Below are 27,490 nucleotides of genomic sequence, written 5' to 3' on the forward strand. Positions count from 1 at the left end.
GTATGTGAGTGTGTGATTTGTCTATGTATGTAATGTGTATATGTGTTGTAAGGTGGCTAATGGTCGTGTAGTCGATGGGAGGTATGTAAGGTGGCTAATGGTCGTGTAGTCGATGGGAGGTATGTATCCCAGAGATGGCTGATCTCTGTGATGTAACCCGGAGTATTTTCTCTAGTGCGCGCATGTGACACGCCCCCTGGGACGTGGGGACACCCGGAGCCAGGCCTTGTAGACGCTGGGGGTTGTAGTCACCATGGCGGCGACCCGGTCCGTGACACTGGGCAGTCAAACCAAGGGGGTAGTCTATGTGTACAAATGTATTGTCCGACTACGCCACCTGCGGATTGCGGTTATTGGTAACCGCCGCTGCGGAGCAGTCCACTGAAGCCGATGGTGTGTGTGCAGCAAGATGATGTGACTCCCCACAGGAAGAGTGGAGCTTCAGGGCAGCGTGTATTGATGATGGTGGTTATGGTGCAGGTAGTCAGTAAGGACACGGAGTCAGATAGTGCAGTCCCAGGTCTTTACTCACGATTGTAGCAGTTCCAGATACAGGGCCAGTGTAGGAGCCCACGGTGTCCTGTGTTCACGCAGTGAGGGGCTCGGTCGACCCTCAGGTATCTCTGGAGCATTTATCAGGACCCCCTTTCTGTGTGTCCTCTCTGGCCTCTCTCCTTGTACCTCACGCCTAGCGGCACCTCTGTCCAGTGTCCTCGGGCCTTGGCGGGCGACTTGTGTTCCGTCCCCTGGCCCTATGTGGCTACTTTCCTGGTGGCTGGTGTGGACGGCCTGCTGTACTTGAAGTGCTGCAGCTTCCAGTTCCCAGTTGAGCCCTGTAGTCTCTGCTGGTTGGGGGCCCCGGTTCCCCTTCTTGGCCTGACCCCCCTACTTCCTGGCAGCGGCGGGCGTACGGGTGGCTTGCTGCACGGCCCGTACCCCTAGGGTCCCTTCGGTTCCTTGTTCCTGGAGCCATCCTGCTCCCTCTTCTCTCTCTCCCAGGCTCAGGCCTACTGACTAGGCCCGCCTGTGGAGCAGAACTCATACAGAGCCTCTGCTCCCTGACTCCTCAGACTGAACTGAACTGTCTTGTCTTGTCTCTTGAACCAAGATGGTTCCTTACTTTTATACCTCCTACTCCAGTGCTCCCAGGATCTACGTCCTCCACCCACCCACTACATAGTTCCCCCTCTCTAGGTGGTTCCTCCCCACTCCAGTCAGGGTTCAGGGACACTTGTGCTCTCTCATGGGAGCATTATCGCCCTGTCCCCCGGAAATGTGGTGTAGTGGATGTAGTGTTAGGGTCCTGAGCCATACTCCTTCCTTACCTGAGAGTGAGGTACTACATCCCTGGATGAGATGCAATAACTCTGTAGTGACCGAACCCTCAGGGGCGCCACACATGCACTAAGAGATCTAATTGCTGCACCTGGGAGCCAGGTTACGGGTTGCTAGGAGAGAAAGGGCGGGTCCAGCAACCCACATACCTCACCTCTGGGTGTGGTTAACAGCCTAGAAAATGGAGGCTGTTGTTTGGCACATGGTCTGTGTGCTTGGAGGGAGAAGGCCTCCTGTGTGTGTTTTGCCTCCAGACCAAGCCAGGACACTGGACGCTACACCAGCCTGTGTGACCACAGCGCTGACCATCCAGAGACTTTGATAAAAGGACTGTTATCTTTGTTTTGCCTGCACTAAAGGCTGTTTTGTTTGCATTTTCTTTGGAACGGTTTATGAAGCTAATAAACCATTACGGACATTTAAAGGAACATGCCTCCTGTTTGTCTCAAACCGCACCTGAGTGAGTACCATCCCTACAGTGTGTAATGTAAAGCAGGTGAAATAAGTATTGAACACCTCACCAATTTTCTAAGTAAATCTATTTATAAATGTGCTATTAGCATGAAATTGTCCACAGATTTTGGTTACAACCCGTCCAATCCACACAAGCAAAGAAATCACCATAGAGGTCTATAAATTATGTGTAATAATGAGATATGACAGAGGGAAAAAGTATTGAACACGCTTACTGAAATTTATTTAATACTTTGTACAAAAGCCTTGGTTGGTGATGAAGGTTAAAGACTCCTCCTGTATGGAGAAACTAGTCCCAGGCTTGCTCAACTGTGATTTTGGCCCATTCTTCCACACAAACAGTCATCACATCCTGCAGCTTCCGTGGCTTCTTCTATAAACTCTGAGCTTTAGTTCCTTCCATACATTTTCTCTTGGATTCAGATCCGGTGATCGGCTCGGCCGTTCTAGCAGATTTATTTTCTTTCTCTGACCCCAGTTGACAGTTTCCTTGGCCGTGTGTTTTGGATCATTGTCTTGCTGAAATGTTCACCCTCGTTTCATCTTCATCATCCTGGTAGATGGCAGTAGATTTTTATTAATAATGTCTCAGTACATTTGTCCATTCATCCTTTCTTCAATTATATGAAGTTTTCTAGTGCCATATGCTGGAAAACATCCCCACACCATGATGTTCCACCTCCACACTTCACTGTTGGTATGGTGCTTTTGGGGTGATATGCAGCGCGTTTTGGCCTCCAAACATGGTGTGTATTAAAGCATCCAAAGAGTTCAATTTTGGTCTCATCTAACCAGACTATATTATCCCAGTATTTCACAGACTTGTCTAAATGTTGTTTAGGATACTATAAACGTGCTTGAACTTGATTTTTGTTCAGCAATGGAGTCTTGCGTGGTGAGCTCACTCGTTTTACCTATCATGAGATGTTTCTTGTGTGGCACCTTAGTAATGAGACACCTTGTTATCGGCCGTCAGTTGAACCAGCTGATATTATTTGTCACTAAGTGGCAGGATCGCTTTCTAATTACTGATACAGTAGCATGTAAAAGTTTGGGCACCCCCGGTCAAAATGACTGTGATGGAGAACAGTTAAGCAAGTTGAAGATGAAATGATCTCTAAAAGGGCTAACGTTAAAGATGTCACACTTCCTCTGTATTTTAGGCAAATATATACACTGCTCAAAAAAATAAAGGGACCCCTGAAATCCCCCCTCCTAGATGTGAATGGATGAAATATTCTCATTGAATACTTTGTTCTGTAGAAAGCTGAATGTGCTGACAACAAAATCACACAAAAATCATCAATGGAAATCACATTTATTAACCAATGGAGGCCTGGATTTGGAGTCACCCCCAAAATTAAAGTGGAAAAACCCACTACAGGCCGATCCAACTGTGATGTAATGTCCATAAAACAAGTCACAATGAGGCTGAGTATTGTGTGTGGCCTCCACGTGCCTGTATGACCTCCCTACAACGCCTGGGCATGCTCCTGATGAGGCTGAGTATTGTGTGTGGCCTTCACGTGCCTGTATGACCTCCCTACAACCCCTGGGCATGCTCCTGATGAGGCTGAGTATTGTGTGTGGCCTCCACGTGCTGTATGACCTCCCTACAACGCCTGGGCATGCTCCTGATGAGGCTGAGTATTGTGTGTGGCCTCCACGTGCCTGTATGACCTCCCTACAACGCCTGGGCATGCTCCTGATGAGGCTCAGTATTGTATGTGGCCTCCACGTGCCTTTATGACCTCCCTACAACGCCTGGGCATGCTCCTGATGAGGTTGCGGATGGTCTCCTGTGGGATCTCCTCCCAGACCTGGACTAAAGCATCCGCCAACTCCTGGACAGTCTGTAGTGCAACGTGACGTTGGTGGATGGAGCGAGACATGATGTCCCAGATGTGCTCAATCAGATTCAGGTCTGGGAAACGGGCGGCCAGTCCATAGCTTCAATGCCTTCATCTTGCAGGAACTGCTGACACACTCCAGCCACATGAGGTCTGGCATTTTCCTACATTAGGAGGAACCCAGGGCCAACCGCACCAGCATATGGTCACACAAGGGGTCTGAAGATCTCATCTCGGTACCTAATGGCAGTCAGGCTACCTCTGGCGAGCACATGGAGGGCTGTGTGGCCCTCCAAAGAAATGCCACCCCACACCATTACTGACCCACTGCCAAACCGGTCATGCTGAAGGATGTTGCAGGCAGCAGATCGCTCTCCACGGCGTCTCCAGACTGTGTCACGTCTGTCACATGTGCTCAGTGTGAACCTGCTTTCATCTGTGAAGAGCACAGGGTGCCAGTGGTGACTTTGCCAATCCTGGTGTTCTGTGGCAAATGCCAAGCATCCTGCACGGTGTTGGGCTGTGAGCACAACCCCCATCTGTGGACGTCGGGCCCTCATACCACCCTCATGGAGTCGGTTTCTAACCGTTTGTGCAGACACATGCACATTTATGGCCTGCTGGAGGTCATTTTTCAGGGCTCTGGCAGTGCTCCTCTTGTTCTCCCTTGCACAAAGGCGGAGGTAGCGGTCCTGCTGCTGGGTTGTTGCCCTCCTATAGCCCCCTCCATGGCTCCTGGTGTACTGGCCTGTCTCCTGGTAGCGCCTCCAGCCTCTGGACACTACGCTGACAGACGCAGCAAACTTCTTGCCACAGCTCACATTGATGTGCCATCCTGGTTGAGCTGCACTACCTGAGCAACTTCTGTGGGTTGTAGAGTCCATTTCATACAACCACGAGTGTGAAAGCACAACCAACATTCAAAAGTGACCAAAACAGCAGCCAGAAAGCATTGGTACTGAGATGTGGTCTGTGGTCCCCACCTGCAGAACCACTCCTTTATTGAGGGTGTCTTGATAATTGCCAATAATTTCATCTATTGTCTATTCCATTTGCACAACAGCAGGTGAGATTGATTGTCAATCAGTGCTGCTTCCTAAGTGGACGGTTTGATTTCACAGAAGTTTGATTTACTTGGAGTTATGTTCTGTTGTTTAAGTGTCCCCTTTATTTTTTCGAGCAGTGTATATATATATATATATATTGTGACAAAGTCACTGTCAGAATACTGAAGGGAAGAAAAAGTTTTGGAGGATGGCACAGATGTCTGACATTCATATCCACTCCTGAGCTCTTATGTGCGGAGGCTGACCTGAATACCGACTGGCGTTTTGAAGCTGGTACTCAACAACTGCCCTCTGCTGTTCACAAATCCTTCCCAACATATGCAACGTTGAGTTCCAATGCGTGGGGACATCGCACACCAGTCGGTGAGTTGGAAGATGCAAACGCTGCTGAAGCACGGCAAGGGCGGCAGAAGCTGTAGCTGACTTCCTAAAATGGGCACACACGTGGCGTACTTTGACAAAGCAGATCTGGCAGATCCGGGTAGGTTTTGAGAAACCGCTAAACCATGAGGTTGAGCACATTGGCCAGGCATGGTACGTGTGTAAGCTTACCTCGCTTCAGAGCCACCGCCAGGTTCCGGCCATTGTCACACACGACTATGCCTATCTGTAGGTTCAGCGGTGACAGCCACAGGTCTGTCTGCTCTTTCAGAGCTGTCCACAACTCTTCAGCGGTGTGCGGTTTGTCACCTAAGCAAGCATATTAGCTTCAGCACAGACTGTTGCCGCTTGGCGGAGGCAGTGCTTCCAGCTTCTAACTGATGTGGTCATTTTGGAGATGGATTCTGAAGAGGAGGAGGGGGAGGTGCAGGAGCTGTAGAATGTGGGGACAACCCTGATTGACCCAGGGCCCGCAATCCTTGGCGTCGAGAGGACGTTTTCGGTCCCAACGTCCGACTGGGTTCCACTATATTAACCCAGTGTGCCGTCAGCAAGATGTACTGTCCCTGCCCACAAGCACTTGTCCATGTGTCCATGGTTAGGTGATCTTCCCAGTAACTGCATTGTTGAGGGCATGGCTAATGTTCTGGGACACGTGCTTGTGTAATGCAGGGACGGCACACCAAGAGAAATAGTGGCGGCTGGGGACCGAGTACCGAGGGACGGCCGCCGCCATCTGGTTGCGGTAAGCTTCCGTCTCAACAAGCCTAAAAGGCAACATTTCGCGCATAAGCGTTCGCGAAATGTGTGAGTTTAGTAGTGTGGCCTGTGGGGCATTGGCTGCATATTTGTGCTTGCGTTCCAAGGACTGGGGTAGGGACAAGTGAAGGCTGCACTGAGACAAGGACGTGGACGTGGTTGCTGATGGTAGCAGTTGCAAGTATGCAACGACAGGTGCAGGGCGTGAGACATCTTCGCATATACCATGGATAGGGGATTGGCGTGCACGCACAACAGTGGAACAAGCAGTGGTGTCACCCACAGACACTATTTCTGGACCCTGGCGCTCGGCCCACCTAGTCGGGTTCTTTGCTGTCATGTGCTGCAGCATGCTGGTGGTGGTCAGACTGCTAGTTTTGCTACCCCTGCTGATGCTGATCTGGCAGATGTTGCAAATGGCCTTTTTTGGGATTATCTGCACAGTCTTTAAAAACAACCAGAATCGGGAAGACCTAACAGTTGTACTGGCAACTTCCGTTGTGTTGTGTTCCGGTGAATGGTTGCCCGCCTTGTATCTGTGGCCACCACATTGCTTCTTTCTGCCTGTTGTGGTGCTACGCCTCCCTCCCCTGTGCACTGCTGTCCTCGCTCTGCATGTCACCTTGCCAGGTTGGGTCAGTAACTTCATCGTCCACCACCTCTTCCACTTTCGCACCCTGGTCCTCCTCCTGACTTTCTGGCAATTGTGTCTCATCATCATCCACCTCTTGCGACAGTAATTGCACTTTCCCACCGTTGCCTTCGTGTCTCCTCTTGCCCCACTTGAAGCTGGCCGGGCGAGAGGCCCGAATCTATAAATGGAAAAGTGAACAACTCTTCTGAGTTTCCAAGTGTGGGATCAGTTATCTCCGGGCACTCGGCATGATGCAAGGAGGGACGATCAGGGTGAGGAATATGTGGTCCAGACTCACGGCTACTGAGACTTGATCATGTGGAAGACAGGGTGGTGGTGGTGGCAAACTGACTGGAAGCATTATCTGCTATCCAACCAACAACCTTTTGACACTGCTCTGGGTTCAACAGTGGTGTGCTGCAGTCCCCTAGTAATTAGGACAGGAAGGTCGGGCAACAAGATGTGGGTGTTTGTTGTGGCACAATTTCAGCTTGCCCACGACCTCGGCCTCTGCATGCACCATCACCATCATGTCCTCTTCCCTTTCCCTGGCCACTCGCTTTGCCAATTTTAAATGGAGGATAATATTTTGCACGGTCGATACAAAGGGCTGGATTTGTACCGCAGTTATATGTTATACGTCTGACGGACGCCCACGGTTTTAAATAGTGGCCTTGTAGTTTCCTATTATTGCCAGTGACCATGTGTCAATAGCTTCACTGACATATTACTGCCAAACTGTAAATGGAGTACAATATTTTGCACGGTCGCTATAAATTGCTGGATTTGTACTGCAGTTATATGTGAGACTTCTAACAGAGGCCCACGGTTTTAAATAGTGGCCTTGTAGTTCCCTATTATGGCCAGCGACCATGTGTGAATAGCTTCACTGACACACTGCTGCCAAACTGTAAATGGAGTACAATATTTTCCACAGTCGCTACAAATGGCTGGTTTTGTACCGCAGTTATATCTGATACGTCTGACAGATGCCCACGGTTTTAAATAGTGGCCTTGTAGTTTCCTATTATTGCCAGCGACCATGTGTGAATAGCTTCGCTGACACATTGCTGCCAAACTGTAAATGGACGATAATATTTTGAACGGTTGCTACAAATGACTGGATTTGTACCGCAGTTATATGTGATACGTCTGATGGACGCCCATGGTTTTAAATAGCGGGGTTGTAGTTTCCTATTATTGCCAGCCACCAGGTGTGAATAGCTTCACTGACACATTGCTGCCAAACTGTAAATGAAGGCCAATATTTTCCATGTTCACTTCAAATTTCTGGATTTTTATCGCTGTAATATGGGATCACCTCTGATGATTGAAAAGATCTGGCTATATTCTGCTGTGCTAAAAAGCAAATGTAAAAAGTATTTTGTAAGAAAATAATCAGGATTAAGAGAAAAAAAAACCTGATATCTAGTCCAATGGCTATCTGTAACAGGCAGAAGCAGAGAGAACGTGCAATGGACACTATTGTGCTGTATAGTGCTCACAAATTTCTCTGCCTGCCTAACTCCTGCTATTACCACTGAATATCTGTAGCTGGATTAGTCCTCAGAAGGACTGTTAGTTCAGATGGATAATATATGTATCCTGATGTGGAGTACCTATGCCTAACTATTTCACGGCCAATTCTGTCCCTCACACAGCAGCTCCTCTCCCTACTTTGCCTTATTCCGGGGTAGACTGTGACAAGCATGGCGGCTCCAGGTCTTATATAGACCTGATGACGCTGTGCGGCCAGCGAATCACTGTAATGCCACAACCAACATGGCTACGGCATTACAGTGAGTGGCAGACAATCCCTGCATGTTCATTGGCTCCCTAAAGAGCGCCAAACATGCAGGGAGGGGACCCGAGCTCCCGCCAAGCAACCCGGAAATACTCGGCCAGTGCAGAGCATCTCGAGCAGGGAGAAGCTCGGGTGAGTACTGAGCAGTAGCGAGCATGCTCGCTCATCACTAATGGTGAGATATGGAACCTGAAAGTCAAAAGTTCAAAACATTGCTGCTCTTTTGCTCATCACTGTATATACAGTGGAAACCAGAAGTTTCCATCCATTATATATAAAGACACATCTCCATGTTTTTCTCAATATCTGACATGAGATCAGAATAAACCTTTCCCGTTTTAGGACAATTAGGATTTTACCATAATGTTTAATATTTGCCAAATGCCGGAATAATGAGAGAGAGAGAAGGTTTAAGGCATTTTTATTACTTACTGCAGAGTCAGAAGTTTCCATCCATCTCATTAGTATTTGGTCCCATCGCCCTTACACTGAATGACTTGGGTCACACGTTTGGGATCTCCTTCCACAGCTTCTCACTATAGTTCGTGGGAATTTGGGCCGATTCCTCCTGACAGATCTGGTGTAACTGATCCAGGTTTGTAGGTCGCTTTGCTCGCAGCCTTTTCAGCTTTGCCCATAAATTTTCAATAGGATTGAGATCAGGGCTTGTGATGGCCACTCCAAAACACTGACTTTGTTATCCTTAAGATACTTTGTTACCATTTTGGCCGTATGCTCCGGGTCATTGTCTATTTGGAAGACCCATTTCCACTCAAGCTTTAACTTCCTGACTGATGTTTTGAGATGTTGCTTCAGTATTGCCACATAATCTTCTTTTCTCATGATGCCATCTATTTTGTGAAGTGCACCAGTCCCTCCTGCAGCAAAACAACCCCACAACATGATGCTGCCCCCCGTGTTTTCATGTTTTTAAGCTTCCAAGCTTCTCCCTTTTTCCTCCAAATGTAACGATGGTCATTACGCCCAAAATGTTAAATTTTAGTTTCATCAGACCACACGATATGTCTCCAAAAATGTAAGTCTTTGTTCCTGTGTGCATTTGCAAACATTAATCTGGCTTTTTTATGTTTCTTTTGGAGTAATGGCTTCTTCCTGGCAGAGTGGCCTTTCAGCCCATGTTGATACAGTACTCGTTTCACTGTGGATATTGACACAATCTTACCAGCTTCCGCCATCATCTTCACAAGGTCTTTTGCTTTTGTCCTTGGGTTGATATGCACATGTCGGACCAAAGCACGTTCATCTCTGGGACACAGAACCCGTCTCCTTCCTGAGCGGTATGAGGCTGGACATTCCCATCTTGTCTGTACTTGTGTATAATTGTTTGTACAGATGAACGAGGCTCCTTCAGGTATTTTGAAATTGTACCCAAGGATGAGCCAGACTTGTGCAAGTCCACAATTCTCTTCCTGATATCTTGGCTGATTTCTTTAGACTTTCACATGATGCTACACAAAGAAGCAGTGTGTTTCAGGTGTGCATTAAAATACATCCACAGGTGTGTCTCTAATTAACTCAGATGTTTCCAAAAAAAACTATCAGAAGCTTCCAAACACCCAACATCATCATATGGGCCGTCCAGAATTGTTTAAAGGCAAAGTAATCTTAGTGTATGGAAACATCTGACTCTGCAGTAAGTAATAAAAATGCCTTAAACCTTCTCTCTCATTATTCCGGCATTTGGCAAATATTAAACATTATGGTAAAATCCTAATTGTCCTAAAACGGGAAAGGTTTATTCTGATTTCATGTCAGATATTGAGGAAAACATGGAGATGTGTCTTTATATATAGTGGATGGAAACTGCTGGTTTCAACTGTATGCCTAATGTGTGTATGTGTGTAATGTGCATATGTTTGAAATGTGTATATGCGTGCGTGTGTGTGTATCATGTGTATATGTGCATAATGTATATGTGTCATGTTTGTTTAATGTGCATATGTGTGTAAATGTGTGTATAATGTGTTTATGAGTGTGATATCTGTGTGTGTAATATGTATAATGTGTGTATATGTGTGAAGTTTATATGTGTGCGTACTATACATAGATGTGTATATGCTTATGTAATTTCTATATATGTGCGTGACTAGTATACAGTGGCACGTGAAAGTTTGGACACCCCTGGTCAAAATTACTGTAGTAAGCAAGTTGAAGATGAAATGATCTAAAAGGCCTAAAGTTAAAGATGACACATTTCCTTTGTATTTTAGGCAAATATATATATATGTGTGAGTGTGTATATATACACTGTATAAAATCGTCATTATTTACATTTTAAAAATTAAAAAAAGGAAAATGGCCCGATGCAAAAGGTTTGGCACCCTGCATGGTTATTACCTAGTAACGCTTCCTTTTGAAAGTATCACAGCTTGTAAACGCATTTTGTAGCTGGACAAGAGTTTTACAATTCTTGTTTGAGGGATTTTCATTGATTCTTCCTTGGATAATTAATTCTTCCAGTTCTGTGACATTCATGGGTCGTCTTGCCAGGTAGAATCTCATCATGTACCTCTGTATACAGGGAGCTCCCCCTAGTGGTGGCTGCAGGCCGAAGCTTACCATGTATCTCTGCATACAGGGAGCTCCCCCTAGTGGTGGCTACAGACAGGATCTTATCATGTATCTCTATATACAGGGAGCTCCCCCTAGTGGTGACTGCAGACAGGATCTTATCATGTATCTCTGTATACAGGGAGCTCCCCCTAGTGGTGGCTGCAGACAGGATCTTATCATGTATCTCTGTATACAGGGAGCTCCCCCTAGTGGTGGCTGCAGACAGGATCTTATCATGTATCTCTGTATACAGGGAGCTCCCCCTAGTGGTGGCTGCAGACAGGATCTTATAATGTATCTCTGTATACAGGGAGCTCCCCCTAGTGGTGGCTGCAGACAGGATCTTATCATATATCTCTGTATACAGGGAGCTCCCCCTAGTTGTGGATGCAGACAGAATTTTATCATGTATCTCTGTATACAGGGAGCTCCCCCTAGTGGTGGTTGCAGACAGGATCTTATAATGTATCTCTGTATACAGGGAGCTCCCCCTAGTGGTGGCTGCAGACAGGATCTTATCATGTATCTCTGTATACAGGGAGCTCCCCCTAGTGGTGGCTGCAGACAGAATCTTATCATGTATCTCTGTATACAGGGAGCTCCCCCTAGTGGTGGCTGCAGACAGGATCTTATCATGTATCTCTGTATACAGGGAGCTCCTCCTAGTGGTGGCTGCAGACAGGATCTTATCATGTATCTCTGTATACAGGGAGCTCCCCCTAGTGGTGACTGCAGACAGGATCATATCATGTATCTCTGTATACAGGGAGCTCCCCCTAGTGGTGGCTGCAGACAGGATCTTATCATGTATCTCTGTATACAGGGAGCTCCCCCTAGTGGTGGCTGCAGACAGAATCTTATCATGTATCTCTGTATACAGGGAGCTCCCCCTAGTGGTGGCTGCAGACAGGATCTTATCATGTATCTCTATATACAGGGAGCTCCCCCTAGTGGTGGCTGCAGACAGGATCTTATCATGTATCTCTGTATACAGGGAGCTCCCCCTAGTGGTGACTGCAGACAGGATCTTATCATGTATCTCTGTATACAGGGAGCTCCCCCTAGTGGTGGCTGCAGACAATACCTTATCATGTACCTCTGTATACAGGGAGCTCCCCCTAGTGGTGGCTGCAGGCCGAAGCTTACCATGTATCTCTGCATACAGGGAGCTCCCCCTAGTGGTGGCTACAGACAGGATCTTATCATGTATCTCTATATACAGGGAGCTCCCCCTAGTGGTGACTGCAGACAGGATCTTATCATGTATCTCTGTATACAGGGAGCTCCCCCTAGTGGTGGCTGCAGACAGGATCTTATCATGTATCTCTGTATACAGGGAGCTCCCCCTAGTGGTGGCTGCAGACAGGATCTTATCATGTATCTCTGTATACAGGGAGCTCCCCCTAGTGGTGGCTGCAGACAGGATCTTATCATGTATCTCTGTATACAGGGAACTCCCCCTAGTTGTGGATGCAGACAGAATTTTATCATGTATCTCTGTATACAGGGAGCTCCCCCTAGTGGTGGCTGCAGACAGGATCTTATCATGTATCTCTGTATACAGGGAGCTCTCCCTAGTGGTGGCTGCAGACAGGATCTTATCATGTATCTCTGTATACAGGGAGCTTCCACTAGTGGTGGCTGCAGACAGAATCTTATCATGTATCTCTGTATATAGGCAGCTCTGTATACATGGAGCTCCCCTTTGGGATGAGTGTATATAGAATGTTGGCATGTATCTCTGTATACAGGGAGCTCCCCCTAGTGGTGGCTGCAGACAGGATCTTATCATGTATCTCTGTATACAGGGAGCTCCCCCTAGTGGTGGCTGCAGACAGAATCCCATCATGTATCTCTGTATACAGGGAGCTCCCCCTAGTGGTGGCTGCAGACAGAAGCTTATCATGTATCTCTGTATACAGGGAGCTCCCCCTAGTGGTGGCTGCAGACAGAATCTCATCATGTATCTTTGTATACAGGGAGCTCCCCCTAGTGGTGGCTGCAGACAGGATCTTAACATGTACCTGTGTATACAGGGAGCTCCCCCTATTGGTGGCTGCAGACAGAAGCTTATCATGTATCTCTGTATACAGGGAGCTCCCCCTAGTGGTGACTTCAGTTAGGTTCTTATCATGCATCTCTGTATACCCCCTAGTGGTGGCTACAGGTAGAATGATTTATATAATTTATTTATGGTAATTGATTTAATGTGATCCTTCTTCTACATAATCCTGATTGTACATTGTGGATCTACCATGCCACATGGCTTCCAATATTTGGCTTCTCAGGTTGTTGCTGTACAATCTACTGTCAGCACCAATAAATGTAACACACCACAGACAGACCAGTAAAGAGCAGGGGATTGCATTGACAAGTGCAACTTTTATTATATGTTAGATGGAGCCAAAACTGGTCACAAGGTCAATACCTAGAAGAGGATGGAAAAAATATCATCAAGTCATATAAAAATATAAGCATACAACTATAATAATACATTAATAGCATGTTGTAATAAAGATATAACTATAAAGCCAGTGTAAAGCAACTTCAAAGTCCTAAAAGCTTTTATCCAGAATCCGAGAAGAGTCCTAAAAGCCCAAAATAATATAAACAGTAAAAGAAAGTCATATAATTAAAAATCTGTACATTCAATGGTTCGTTTATACTATATTTGTCTGTTTCTGTGAAGAAAACAGAACCTCCACCATTCATGAACCAGTCCCTTTGTAGGTGGACCAGCCTCTTCTGTTACTGGAAGACCGGCCTCTTCTGTTACTGGAAGACCGGCCTCTGCTGTTACTGGAAGACCGGCCTCTTCTGTTACTGGAAGACCAGCCTCTTCTGCTACTGGAAGACCGGCCTCTTCTGCTACTGGAAGACCGGCCTCTTCTGCTACTGGAAGACCGGCCTCTTCTGCTACTGGAAGACCGGCCTCTTCTGCTACTGGAAGACCGGCCTCTTCTGTTACTGGAAGACCGGCCTCTTCTGTTACTGGAAGACCGGCCTCTTCTGTTACTGGAAGACCGGCCTCTTCTGTTACTGGAAGACCGGCCTCTTCTGTTACTGGAAGACCGGCCTCTTCTGTTACTGGAAGACAAGCCTCTTCTGTTACTGGAAGACCGGCCTCTTCTGCTACTGGAAGACCGGCCTCTTCTGTTACTAGAAGACCGGCCTCTTCTGCTACTGGAAGACCGGCCTCTTCTGCTACTGGAAGACCAGCCTCTTCTGCTACTGGAAGACCAGCCTCTTCTGTTACTGGAAGACCGGCCTCTTCTGCTACTGGAAGACCGGCCTCTTCTGCTACTGGAAGACCGGCCTCTTCTGCTACTGGAAGACCGGCCTCTTCTGTTACTGGAAGACCGGCCTCTTCTGTTACTGGAAGACCGGCCTCTTCTGTTACTGACTGGAAGACCGGCCTCTTCTGCTACTGGAAGACCGGCCTCTTCTGCTACTGGAAGACCGGCCTCTTCTGCTACTGGAAGACCGGCCTCTTCTGTTACTGGAAGACCGGCCTCTTCTGTTACTGACTGGAAGACCGGCCTCTTCTGCTACTGGAAGACCGGCCTCTTCTGTTACTGGAAGACCGGCCTCTTCTGTTACTGGAAGACCGGCCTCTTCTGCTACTGGAAGACCAGCCTCTTCTGCTACTAGAGGATGAGCTTCTTCTACTACTTTGAAGGCCATCAGCTTCCACCACTAATAGACCAGCCGCTTCCTATACAGAAGGACCAGACTACTGTCCTCTTATTTGCCTCTACAGGAGGACTATCTTCTGCCCATGCTCAAGCAACAAATGTAGCCAGATGAGAGATTGTCTTCTACTACTATAATATCATATCCTGAAGAAACTAGAACTGGAGGACCAAGATCCCTTCTACTGGAGGACCAAGATCCCTTCTACTGGAGGACCAAGATCCATTCTACTGGAGGACCGAGATCCATTCTACTGGAGGGTCCAGATCTACATAAGGACTTACACCCATCATAGTGGAGCACCACGACTCATTTGTTCTGAGAACCCAGATCAATTCTTATGGAGGACCCAAATCCATTGTACTGGAGGACCCAGATCCATTGTTCTGGAGAAATGACCATTTCATGTTCCCGATATTGATCACTTACTATTCATGAGGCAGTGAGTGATCATGGAGTCGTCAGATAAAAGACTTGGCTAGACGAGGTGACGCCACGGTACGTATCAGCATAGTGACCCATCTTTGGACAGCCGGCACTGGGGCAGGTTTTGCAGCTGCCCTGGAATATGGAGTTGACATGATATCAATGTGGATTACATAGACCAGAACATAATGCACACGCAAGAAGGTGCTGGGCCAAAGAGCTTACCCCCTAGGTACTAGAAGATACTATAGCTCCACCATATACTGCAGTGGTGTACAGACCCCACTCACTTACTGCCTGGTAGGTGCTCCAGCTGGAGCAGGGGTAGCTGGAAAAGGTGTTGGCGTTGGTGATGCTGTCTGTGTAATACTTGATGGCTCTCAGGTGGTTACAAGTCACAAAGTTCACGACTCCTGCAAGTAAAATCCAGAAATCACAGACATTACACATATAAAGGATTAATAAATGGCGGATTGTATACAGAGAGTAAGGCTATCTGCAGGGATGGTATATACAGAGAGTGCTATATGGAGGGTTAAATAAATATATATATACAGTACAGACCAAAAGTTTGGACACACCTTCTCATTTAAAGATTTTTCTGTATTTTCATGACTATGAACATTGTACATTCACACTGAAGTCATCAAAACTATGAATTACCACATGTGGAATTATATACTTAACAAAAAAGTGTGAAACAACTGAAAATATGTCTTATATTCTAGGTTCTTCACAGTAGCCCCCTTTTGCTTTGATGACTGCTTTGCACACTCTTGGCATTCTCTTGATGAGCTTCAAGAGGTAGTCACCGGAAATGGTCTTCCAACAATCTTGAAGGAGTTCCCAGAGATGCTTAGCACTTGTTGGCCCTTTTGCCTTCACTCTGCGGTCCAGCTCACCCCAAACCATCTCGATTGGGTTCAGGTCTGGTGACTGTGGGGGCCAGGTCATCTGGCGTAGCCCCCCATCACTCTCCTTCTTGGTCAAATAGCCCTTACACATCCTGGAGGTGTTTGAGGTCATTGTCCTGTTGAAAAATAAATGATGGTCCAACTAAACGCAAACCGGATGGAATAGCATGCCGCTGCAAGATGCTGTGGTAGCCATGCTGGTTCAGTATGCCTTCAATTTTGAATAAATCCCCAACAGTGTCACCAGCAAAGCCCCCCCACACCATCACACCTCCTCCTCCATGCTTCACGGTGGGAACCAGGCATGTAGAGTCCATCCGTTCACCTTTTCTGCATCGCACAAAGACACGGTGGTTGGAACCAAAGATCTCAAATTTGGACTCATCAGATCAAAGCACAGATTTCCACTGGTCTAATGTCCATTTCTTGTGTTCTTTAGCCCAAACAAGTCTCTTCTGCTTGTTGCCTGTCCTTAGCAGTGGTTTCCTAGCAGCTATTTTACCATGAAGGCCTGCTGCACAAAGTCTCCTCTTAACAGTTGTTGTAGAGATGTGTCTGCTGCTAGAACTCTGTGTGGCATTGACCTGGTCTCTAATCTGAGCTGCTGTTAACCTGCGATTTCTGAGGCTGGTGACTCGGATAAACTAATCCTCAGAAGCAGAGGTGACTCTTGGTCTTCCTTTCCTGGGGCGGTCCTCATGTGAGCCAGTTTCTTTGTAGCGCTTGATGGTTTTTGCAACTGCACTTGGGGACACTTTCAAAGTTTGCTCAATTTTTCGGACTGACTGACCTTCATCTCTTAAAGTAATGATGGCCACTCATTTTTCTTTACTTAGCTGCTTTTTTCTTGCCATAATACAAATTCTAACAGTCTATTCAGTAGGACTATCAGCTGTGTATCCACCTGACTTCTGCACAACACAACTGATGGTCCCAACCCCATTTATAAGGCAAGAAATCCCACTTATTAAACCTGACAGGGCACACCTGTGAAGTGAAGACCATTTCCGGTGATTACCTCTTGAAGCTCATCAAGAGAATGCCAAGAGTGTGCAAAGCAGTCATCAAAGCAAAAGGTGGCTACTGTGAAGAACCTAGAATATAAGACATATTGTCAGTTGTTTCACACTTTTTTGTTAAGTATATAATTCCACATGTGGTAATTCATAGTTTTGATGCCTTCAGTGTGAATGTACAATGTTCATAGTCATGAAAATACAGAAAAATCTTTAAATGAGAAGGTGTGTCCAAACTTTTGGTCTGTACTGTATGTATATATACACATATACATACATACAGTACATATATATACAGTCGTGACCAAAAGTTCTGAGAGTGACACAGATTTTGTTTCTCACATTTTGCCCCTACAGTGTTTTTCCGCTCTTTTAGTCGCTGTTTCTATGGTTACTGATGGATAATTATAAACATTCTGTACATTTGTTACACGCACGTCGCTAGGTTCAGATAGGGGCGAGGCAGGTTGCATGAATTCTTTGAAATCCTGGGGGAACCGTTACTCAGGGCGACCATAGACCATGTGCTGCAGCTTCTCTCAGGCACACAGGGGTATTGACCCTCAGGCACAGACACGTAGGTTGTTTCACTTTCTGACCAGACACACTTGATAAGAGTCCTCATAAACAGTAGAACAGTCGCATTTAATAAGAAGCCGCGCAGCCAGTGCAATTTAAGTCTTATGAACAACAGGCTCCAGTGACAAACAGTACAGTTTCCTTAGCAGCACAGCAGTTCACAGTTTTCCCAGTAGTACAGGACAGCACAGTTCTAATGCAAAGGCACATTAATGAACACAGCATTCTTTACAGCACAGTGAGATGAAGGATGGGGGGAGGGTTTGCTGAGGGAGATGATCCCTGTGACACCATTTCTTCTAGTCCTTATCTTTCTGCCTGACAATACTCTGCATTGCTAGTTCAGGAACTCTACCTGACCTGTGCTTAGCTTCACTCTTGACTTGAATCCTTTTCACTTGCAGGGGCTCTTCTGTGAGATACAGAACACACACACCACCTTTCTCTTCGGCTCCAGCCAGACATTAAACAACTTCCCCACAATCCCCCTGGGGCTCTGCTAAAACCCTCCCCTTCTCCTGTGACTGTGTTAACCCCTCTAGTTGCTGGATGCTTCTGGAGCACAACACTTCCTGTCTCCTGTGCTTGTGTTACTTCTAATAGTTGCTGAATTCTTTTAAAGCAACAGCACTACTTCTGCATGCCACACATTGTTATATTTTATTGACAAATCCGTGATGTTTTTGTGACGCGTCAATATTCCCAGAGCTGCCCCTTATTTTCTAGACTTCTGTCCTTCGCCCCGGCAGCTGGATGTCGGCTTCTGGGCAGATCCTGACTGATGGCCGCCCGTTCTTGGCTGCTTCTCTATTTAATGCTCTCCTTGCTTGGGATGTCAGGTTAGGTGGACGGCCATGTCCTAGTAGGTTTGCAGTTGTGTCATACTCCTTCCATGTTTGGATGATTGATTAAACAGTGCTCTGTGAGATATTCAGAGCTTGAGCTATTTTTTATAATCTAACTCTGCTTTCCTCTGCTCCACAACTTTATCCCTGACCTGTCTGATGGGCACCTCACAATTTTCAGATTTATATGTAAAAAAAAATGATACAAGTTAAACTGAATCTATTCTCACCAATATATATATATATATATATATATATATATATATATATATATATATATATATACATCTGCTGAGCTCCTCCTGCTCTATGACCTGATGCCTGAAGATTGGACAGCATTTTCATAGTTTGTGAGTGTACTGTGAAAAAATGTGTAAAAGTTCATGGGGTATGAAGACTTTTTTTCAAGGCACTGTATTTACATTTTAGGGGTGATATATACAGGGGGTGATATATACAGAAGATGATATAATGATATATACAAAGGGTGATGTATACAGGGGTGATGTATACAGGGGGTGATGTATACAGGAAATGATATATACAGGGGGTGATATAAGCCAGCAGTGATATATACAGGCGGTGATATATACAGGCGGTGATATATACAGGGGGTGATGTATACAGGGAATGATATATACAGGGGGTGATGTATACAGGGAATGATATATACAGGGGGTGATATACACAGGGGGTGATAAATACAGGGGGTGATACATACAGGGGGTGATACATACAGGGGGTGATATATACAGGGCACATACAGGGATATGTATATATACAGGTGTCTCCGGCTGTGCAGTATTTACCATTCCAGATATCCTCCACGCTGACATTGGGAATTTCTATGTTCTGAGGACACCCCGGCATGTGAATACCACCGTTAGGGAAGAAGTCCAGGTGACCGACGACTTGGCTCATTCCAAAGCCTGAAAGACACAGGAACGAGGCTTAGATACAATATGGGGATTAGATACCATCATTCACATAAAGAGAACCTGTCATCAGTAGTGATGAGTGAACGTGCTCGCCACTGCTCGGTACTCATCCGAGTATCACGGTGCTCGATGCTCGCCGAGTGTTTCCGGGTTGCTCGGCGGGAGTTCGGGTCTTCTCCCTGCATGTTTGGCGCTCTTTACAGAGCCAATGAACATACAGGGATTGCCTGCCGCGCACTGTAATGCCGTAGCCATGTTGGTTGTGGGCATTACAGTGAGTGGCTGGCCGTACAGCGTCATCAGGTCTATATCAGACCTGGCGCCGCCATGCTCGTCACAGTCACTCCGGATCAGACAGTGTAGGGAGAGCGAATGCTGAGCTAGGGAGAGATTTGCTTCTTCATAGTTAGTATAGGTATTCCACAACATATATATCTATATCCATCTGAACTAACAGTCCTTCTGAGGACTAATCCAGCTGCATATAATCAGTGCTAGGCAGGCAGTGTATGTGGCAGACTGCAGTGCATACAGCACAAGAGGGTCCATTGCATGTCCTGTCTGCTGCTGCTGTAATAATTACAGATATTTGTAGACATAGCCCCAGATATCAGGGGCCAGGGCAAATTTTTTTTTGATCTTAATCCTGATTATTTGCTTAATAAGCAATCCAGAGAACACCATATTTTCTGCTCCATTTGCTTATTCTCACTGCAGAATACAGCCAGATCTATTCCATATTTCAGCAATAAAAATCCAGAAATTTGAACTGAACGTGGAAAATATTGGCCTCCTTTTCCATTCCGTTGCAGTGAGTCACAATAGGTCTCTGTGTAGAATAATATTAGTAAATTACAGGCCTGCTATTTAAAACTGTGGATCTCTGTCAGACGTATCACCTATAACAGTGTTCCAAAATCAGCCATTTCTGCCTTCCATTTTGTTGCAGTGTGTCGGTGAAGCTATTCACACTAGGTGTCTGTGAAGAATAGTATTAGTAAATTACAGGCCTGCTGATTAAAACCAGGGTTCTCTGTCAGACGTATCACATATAACAGTGTTCCAAAATCAGCCATTTCTGCCTTCCATTTCATTGCAGTGTGTCAGTCAAGCTATTCACACTAGGTCTCTGAAGAATAGTATTAGTAAACTACAGGCCTGCTATTTAAAAACGTGGTTCTCCATCTTACATATAACTGCGGTTCAAATCCAGCCATTTGTAGTGAACGTGGAAAATATTGTCCTCTATTCATAGATTGTAGCAGTGTGTCAGTGTACACCATTTCACAGCTCCATTTGCTTGTTGGAAGAATACAGACAGATTTTTTTTATCTTTATTCATATTACTGTATTGTGGAAGCAGAGGAACATTTTTCAATGATCAGACGCATGTGATCCCATATGACTGCCGTAATAATGCAGAAATTTTGTGGAGCGTGCCAAATATTCCACTCCTTTTAAAGTCAGCCACCTGTGTTTTGTTGAACCAATTGACACTTGGTCGCTGACAAATACCATACTATTAGACGACTGCCTGAAACCGTGGCCACCAGACTTTATGCCATATGACCGCCCTAATAATCCAGCAAATATTGTGAGCATTTCAAATATTACACTCCATTTAAAGTATTGCATTTGTGGATTCAAACCTCTTCTCAGTTGGCCGCTGACAAATAGCATATCTATGAACAATGTTGTCAGAGTATTACGCCACTTTTGCGGACTGACAAAAAAAAACATACAAAAAACAAGCTAAAATGGAAAAAATGTTAAGAAACATTCTTTCCTGGGTAATGACTTGTATATAAGGCCAAAGAAATAGAAAAAAATAAAGTTATGGACTGTGGAAGACATTTATGCGACCAGAATGAACACTCATCTGTAGCTGGTGATTATACCACCTAGCAGCAGCACCTGTTCCTATTGTAAATGCATCTGACAGCGTTATCAATAGGGAATAGAATAGATTTTACATTTTTTTGGGCAGCACCAGCAGCACGCTGTATACCTGGCTGGATCGATGTATTACGCTATCCATACTGCGATACCTCACCCGTGTTATGCACACGCCCGGACTGGCTGGCGAGTGCGTGATTAGTGATCCCACTGTACCATGAACCGGAGAGTGCCTGGAGGGGCGTAACTAAGTATCAACCCGATCCGACCAAGGTCGCACGGCGGCTCAGTCGACTCCGTGCACCAAGGAGGAACCGAGCAGAGGGATCAGGTGCTACTCCTAGGTCAGACCCCGGACACGGCTGTTGACCCACACCGGGGAATGCAGGAACAGGCAGGTTAGGCTGGCTCACAGACAGGTGGGTATTGGCAGGCACGACTGGTATGCAGACAGGTGGGTACTGGTAAGCACGACTGGTATGTAGACGGGGGTACTGGCAATCACGGCTGGTATGCCGACAGGGAGGTACTGGCAGGCACGGCTGGCGTGCAGACAGGGAGGTACTAGCAGGTTGGAGCGGAGGCTGGATAGGGTCCAGTACAGACTGGGATACAGGAACAGAGCCGCAGATGCGGTAGACAAGCAGAGAAGAGCGAAACCGCAGGTGCGGTGGCCAAGGCAGAGCAGAGCGAAACCGCCGGAGCGGTGGACAAGGCAGAGTAGAGAGGAACCGCCGGAGCGGTGGGCAAGGCAGAACCGCTAGTGCGGTGAGCAAGCAGAGCGAAACTGCAGATGTGGTGAACAAGGCAGAGCAGAGAGGAACCGCTGGAGCGGTGGGCAAGGCAGAGCAGAGAGGTACCGCCAGAGCGGTGAGCAAGGCCGAGCAGAGCAGAACCGCCGGAGCGGTGGACAAGGCAGACCAGAGAGGAACCGATGGAGCGGTGGGCAAGGCAGAGGAGAGAGGTACCGCCGGAGCGGTGAGCAAGGCAAAGCAGAGCAGAACCGCCGGAGCGGTGAACAAGGCAGAGCAGAGAGGAACCGCCGGAGCGGTGGACAAGGCAGACCAGAGAGAAACCGCTGGAGCGGTGGGCAAGGCAGAGCAGAGAGGTACCGCCGGAGCAGTGAGCAAGGCAGAGCAGAGCAGAACCGCCGGAGCGGTGAACAAGGTAGATCAGAGGTGAACCGCTGGAGCGGTGAGCAAGCAGAGCGAAACCGCGGGTGCAGTGAGTCAACAGAGCAGAACAGGTCAGACGGAGCAGGCAGAGAGGACAGGGCTCTGTTCACATGAAACAGACTGGAAGGGACAAGCAGAACCAGATACACACAAGGTACTTACAATGAAGTAGCGAGTGGACTCTAAACTCACAAACAGAAGTACAGAAACAACGAGTTGGAGTTAGGGGCAGGTTCAGACACTGCAGGAAAAGGGAAGGTACGGACATAGAGACAAACAGGTAACGAGCTAGGACACTGTTCAGACAGAGACTGAACCAGGAACAAGGTAAAGGAACGAGCCTGGGAACTCAGCCCCCAGGGTGGCAGAAACAGACTAGAAGTCACAGATACAGATAACGGGCCTGGGCATACTGCCCCCAGGATGGCGGAAAGAGACTAGAAGTCACAGATAACAGGTCTGGGTATATGGCCCCCAGAGTGGCGAAACAGACAGGAAACCACAGGTAACAGGTCTGGGAATGCGACCCCCAGAAAAGGCGGAAACAGACAAGAGGAAGAACTGGACCTGGCAACTTTCAGAGTCAAAGAGCACACTGAATGTTAGTGTTGCTAAGGCACCTCCTTCAGGGTGGAGTGGGTTTAAATATCCAGTGACTCAGAGCAATAGGCTGAGGACGCATTAGGAGTGTGCCCACAGCAGCTATAAGAAACAGGAAGTAACCGGGCCGCCGCCCTAAGCAGTCAGACCAGAGGCATGCACACAGTATGAACAGGAGCAAGGTTTGCAGACTGGCCTGAAGGGTAAGATTGCGATCTTGCATAGTGGGAGGTGGTGCACTATGCAAGCACGCCGCCAGGGATGTTACAACCCGTAAAAGAATTTCAGATAAGACAGTTAATATTCTAGAATATAAAATCTATTTGAATTGTCCTTCCCATTATTAAGGAGTGGGTCTCCTATACTGTTATTGCATATGCAACAATTTCAAGGGCTGCCAAAAATTAGGATGCACTCCAATACACATTTGAAGAGGCGTAAAAAAAAATAATAATAAAAAAACACAGTAGGATCTTTCTTTAGTATAAAAACCAGACTCACCAATGTAACCTCAATGTAATCACATTGTTCAGCTCCTGCACCTCCTCCTCCATCTCCGAAATGACCACATCAGTCACCAGCTGACAGCACTGCAGCACTGCCTTGGCCAAGAGGCAACAGGCTGTGCTGAAGATAACATGCTTAATGCTTAGGTGACAAACCGCCCAGCACTGCAGAGTTGTTGAAAGCTGTAACACAGCAGCGTGATCTGTGGCTCTCACCGCTGAACATACAGCCAGGCATGGTCGTGTGTGACAATGGGCGGAACCTGGTGACGGAGAAATGACAGCCGGAGTAGATACGGTTTCCCTCTATGCCAGTCCTTTCACCGAGCTAAAGAATATGGCTGTGGTGAAATACAAATCTCACCGAGAAGCAGGGTCAGACTGAAAAACATTGTGCCCACCAGAGGATTTGATTCTGAGGGTCATCTTTCTCCCCTGCTGAAGAGCCCCATAGCAGCTGCAAAGTTTGCGCTATCATGAACTCTCCTGATGAAGAAGCCAGGGCCCACCCGAGGATTCTCTGGTGGGCCCGTAAAACCCGGACGAGATGCAGCCCTGACTAAGAAAAGTGTGGGGGAAGGTTCCCGGACACTATGGCTGCTTTTTCACAGAGGGGTAAACCCATGCAAACACGGGGAGAACATACAAAATCCTTGCAGATGTTGTCCTTGCTGTCCTTTTCACATGTAAAGCTCAATGGAATAAATGGCGCTATAATTATAATAAATAATAATAATTATACTACTTGTACTCTGGGTCAATTGATGGCACGTTCCTGGTGATTGCCCCTAAATTGATGTGTTTTGGCAGCTTTTGGTCCCATTTGAAGGTGTTGTGTATACGTTTGTGTTTGGCACCCATTGAATCCAATGGCGTTCGGCAATGTTCGACAATTACATTGGCGAATATTACAAAAACGGCGATTGTAATCCGAAACGAATATTGAAATATTTGCTTGTCTCTAATCAGAAACACCCTTAAAAAATGATGTGGGTGTTGCATCGCGGTCTCCAGGGTGATATGGTGGTGGAGGATGAGGAGAAGGAGGAGGGCGACATAAAATAGAATAATTCCTGAAGGGTATACCCATGTCTGGGTGTGAAGAGGTGCATGGGAATAGACCCCCCAAAAAACAACCACTAGATTTGAGTTTATGTTTGATGCTATCATTCGGTGGTGTTGAGAAGTCTGGCCCAATCCAGCCCTTGTTCATTTTTATAAGAGTCAGCCGGCCAGCATTTTCAGTTGACAGGCGGATGCGACTATCAGTTTTATCACTTATAATGCCCCCGACGGCACTAAAAACTTTCTCTGACAAAACGCTAGCGGCCAAGACCTCCAAGGCGTAGAAAGCCAGTTCTTGCCACTTGTCCAGCTTGCAGCTTCCAAAACTTTTCCCTACTTGTCAGAGTACCCCGTGTATCAGGGCCTGGGCACTGGGAGGGTCTGAGAAAACTGACCCAGACCTTTGACAGCGTTCTCCTGCCTCTGCCGCATCTAGTTTGTGTTTTCCTCGCTTGTACTCCTTGGTCCAATGAACTGTCTGACTGTGACCTCTGCCACCAGCGTTGTCAGATGGGAATTTTTTATTTTGTTATAATTCTTCAACAATAGCCTGAACTTAATATCTCCAAAAATGAACTCATTCTGTTTCCACCCTCTAATAACCTACTTATACCTGACATTGCAATTTCCTCTAGGTGGTGCCACCATAACTCCCACTCTGCACGCCTGCTGTCTTGGAGTCATATTTGACACACAACTTTCCTTTATTCAACGTGGAAAATCACTCACTCGCTCATATCACCTGCACCTTAAAAACTTCTCCAGAAGTCGACCTTTTCTCACCTTTGATAGTGCAAAAACTCGTACTGTCGCTCTTATTCACTATTGCAACTCTCTTCTAATCAGTCTCTCTCTAAACAAACTGTCTCCTCTCCAATCCCTTCTGAATGCGGCAGCCAGGGTCGTATTTCTATCAAGCCGCTTCACCGATGCCTCTAGCCTGTGCCAGTCATTACACTGGTTACCCATTCACCACAGAATATAATACAAACTCATCTCTCACCCACAAAGCTCTCCACAGTTCTGCACCGCCCTATATCTCGTCCCTCATTTCTGTGTATCACCCCTCGTGTGCCCTCTGTTCTGCAACTGATCTAAGACAGACATCCTCCTTAATCAGAACCTTATACCTCCATCTCCAAGAATTCTCTCGTGCCGTGCCAGTTTTCTGTAATGCCCAAAATGCATACAACGCGATGCTCACTGTAAAGGCAAGGGAACATAAAGTCGGGCTTGTGTGCCAGACTGCCAACAGCCAAGACTTCCCTGTTTTCACCAAGAGTACGACTATCTATGTTCTCTTTCTCCTCATTATCACCCAATCCGCGCTGAGATGAGACTTGGCTGGGTAGCATCATCCTGTATAGTTCCCTGCTCCGCCAGCAATGCCTCCTCTTTAATTGTGAGCAGCGAGTGTTTCAGTAGACAGAGAAGCGGGATGGTGATGCTAATTATGGCGTCATCGCCGCTCACCATCTTGGTGGAGTCCTCAAAGTTTTGGAGGAGGGCACAGATGTCAGACATCCATGCCCACTCATCAGCTCTTATGTGCGGAGGCTGACCTGAATGCCAATGGACGTGTTGAAGCTGGTACTCAACAACTGCTCTCTGCTGCTCAAAATAATTCCAAACATCTGCAACGTTGATTTCCAAAGCCACATCGCACACTAGTCGGTGAGCTGGAAGCTGCAAACGCTGCTAAAGCCCTGCCAGGGCGGCGGAAGCTGTAGCTGACTTTCTGAACTGGGCACACACGCGGCGTACTTTCACAAGCAGCTCTGGCAGATTCGTGTAGATTTTGAGAAGCTGCAGAACCACTAAGTTGAGCACATGAGCCAAGCATGGTACATGTGCGAGCTTGCCTAGCTTCAGAGCCAACACCAGGTTCTCTGATACAGCTTTCAACAACTCTGCAATGGTGTGCAGTTTGTCGCCTAAGCATACAGTCCTGCTTATTGTTATTGGCACACACGAAGTTAAAGTAAATAATCTGGAATATGTCCAGAAAAAAATGAATCAAGTGATGGAGATGGAGGCTGAAGAGGAAGAGGAGGTGGTGTAGGAGCTGTAGAATGTAGGGGTAACCCTGATTGACTCAGGGTCCGCAATCCTCTGCATCAGGAGGACATGTTCCGTCCCAGGGTCCCACTGGGTCCCGGCTTCCGCAATATTAACCCAGTGGAATGTGTCAGTGAGATGAAACGTCCCTGGCCACATTCACTTGTCCATGTGTTGGTGGTTAGGCGGTCCTTCCCACTTAAGTGCACTGAGAAGGGCACAGGTAATGTTCTGGGACCCACGCTTATGGAAAGCGGAGACGATATCAGGAGAAATAATGGAAGCTGGGGACCGAGTATAGACACCCGGCCGACGACACCATGAGGTTGTGGAAAGCTTCCGCCTCCACAATCCTAAAAGGCAACATTTCAAGTGCAAGCAGTCCAGAAATGTGGCAGTTTAGTATTGCAGCTTGTGGATGGTGGCTGGCTGCATACTTGCGCTTGCATTCCAAGGACTGTGGTACGGACAACTGAACGCTGCAAAGGGACAAGGACGTGCACGGTGATGGTTGCAAGTCTGCAATGACAGGTGCAGGGAGGGAGACATCTTCGCATGCACCATGGACAGGGGATTGGCGTGCAGAGGTGTCACCCGCAGACACTGTTTCTGGACCTTGGTGTTCGGCCCAGCTAGTCACGTGCTTTGCTGTCATGTGCCTGAACTTGCTGGTAGTGGTCAGGCTGGTAGATTTGGTGTTCTTGCTGATGCTGACCTGGCAGATGTTGCAAATGGCCTTTTCGGGGTTATCTAAACAGTCTTTAAAAAAGAACCAGACTCAAGAAGACCTATCAGTTGTACTGGCAACTTTCGTCGTGTTGGTGTTCCGGGAAGCTGTTGCCCGCCTTGTGTCTGTGGCCCACACACTGCTTGTTCCTGCCTGTTGTGGTGCTCTGCCTCC

General features: G+C 47.0%; 1 protein-coding gene across 2 annotated transcripts in view; it reads right to left on the reverse strand.

Moving 5' to 3' along the window:
• Positions 1 to 13,254: 13,254 nt before the first annotated feature.
• The window catches only part of LOC141271166 (pancreatic triacylglycerol lipase-like), a 157,934-nt gene continuing 143,698 nt past the window's right edge, over positions 13,255 to 27,490 (reverse strand). For both annotated transcript variants that reach the window (XM_073681269.1, XM_073681268.1), the window contains exons 8-11: positions 19,161 to 19,280; positions 15,292 to 15,410; positions 15,001 to 15,132; positions 13,255 to 13,306 (exon numbers count right to left, since the gene is read on the reverse strand). In XM_073681269.1, coding sequence (XP_073537370.1) covers positions 15,022 to 15,132; positions 15,292 to 15,410; positions 19,161 to 19,280 — 350 coding nt within the window. In that variant the 3' untranslated portion in view covers positions 13,255 to 13,306; positions 15,001 to 15,021. The remainder of the gene's footprint in view (positions 13,307 to 15,000; positions 15,133 to 15,291; positions 15,411 to 19,160; positions 19,281 to 27,490) is intronic.

The sequence above is a fragment of the Phyllobates terribilis genome, unplaced genomic scaffold, assembly GCF_046119375.1.
Source record: "Phyllobates terribilis strain yellow unplaced genomic scaffold, ASM4611937v1 Scaffold_5__5_contigs__length_657084704, whole genome shotgun sequence".
NCBI lineage: Eukaryota > Metazoa > Chordata > Amphibia > Anura > Dendrobatidae > Phyllobates > Phyllobates terribilis.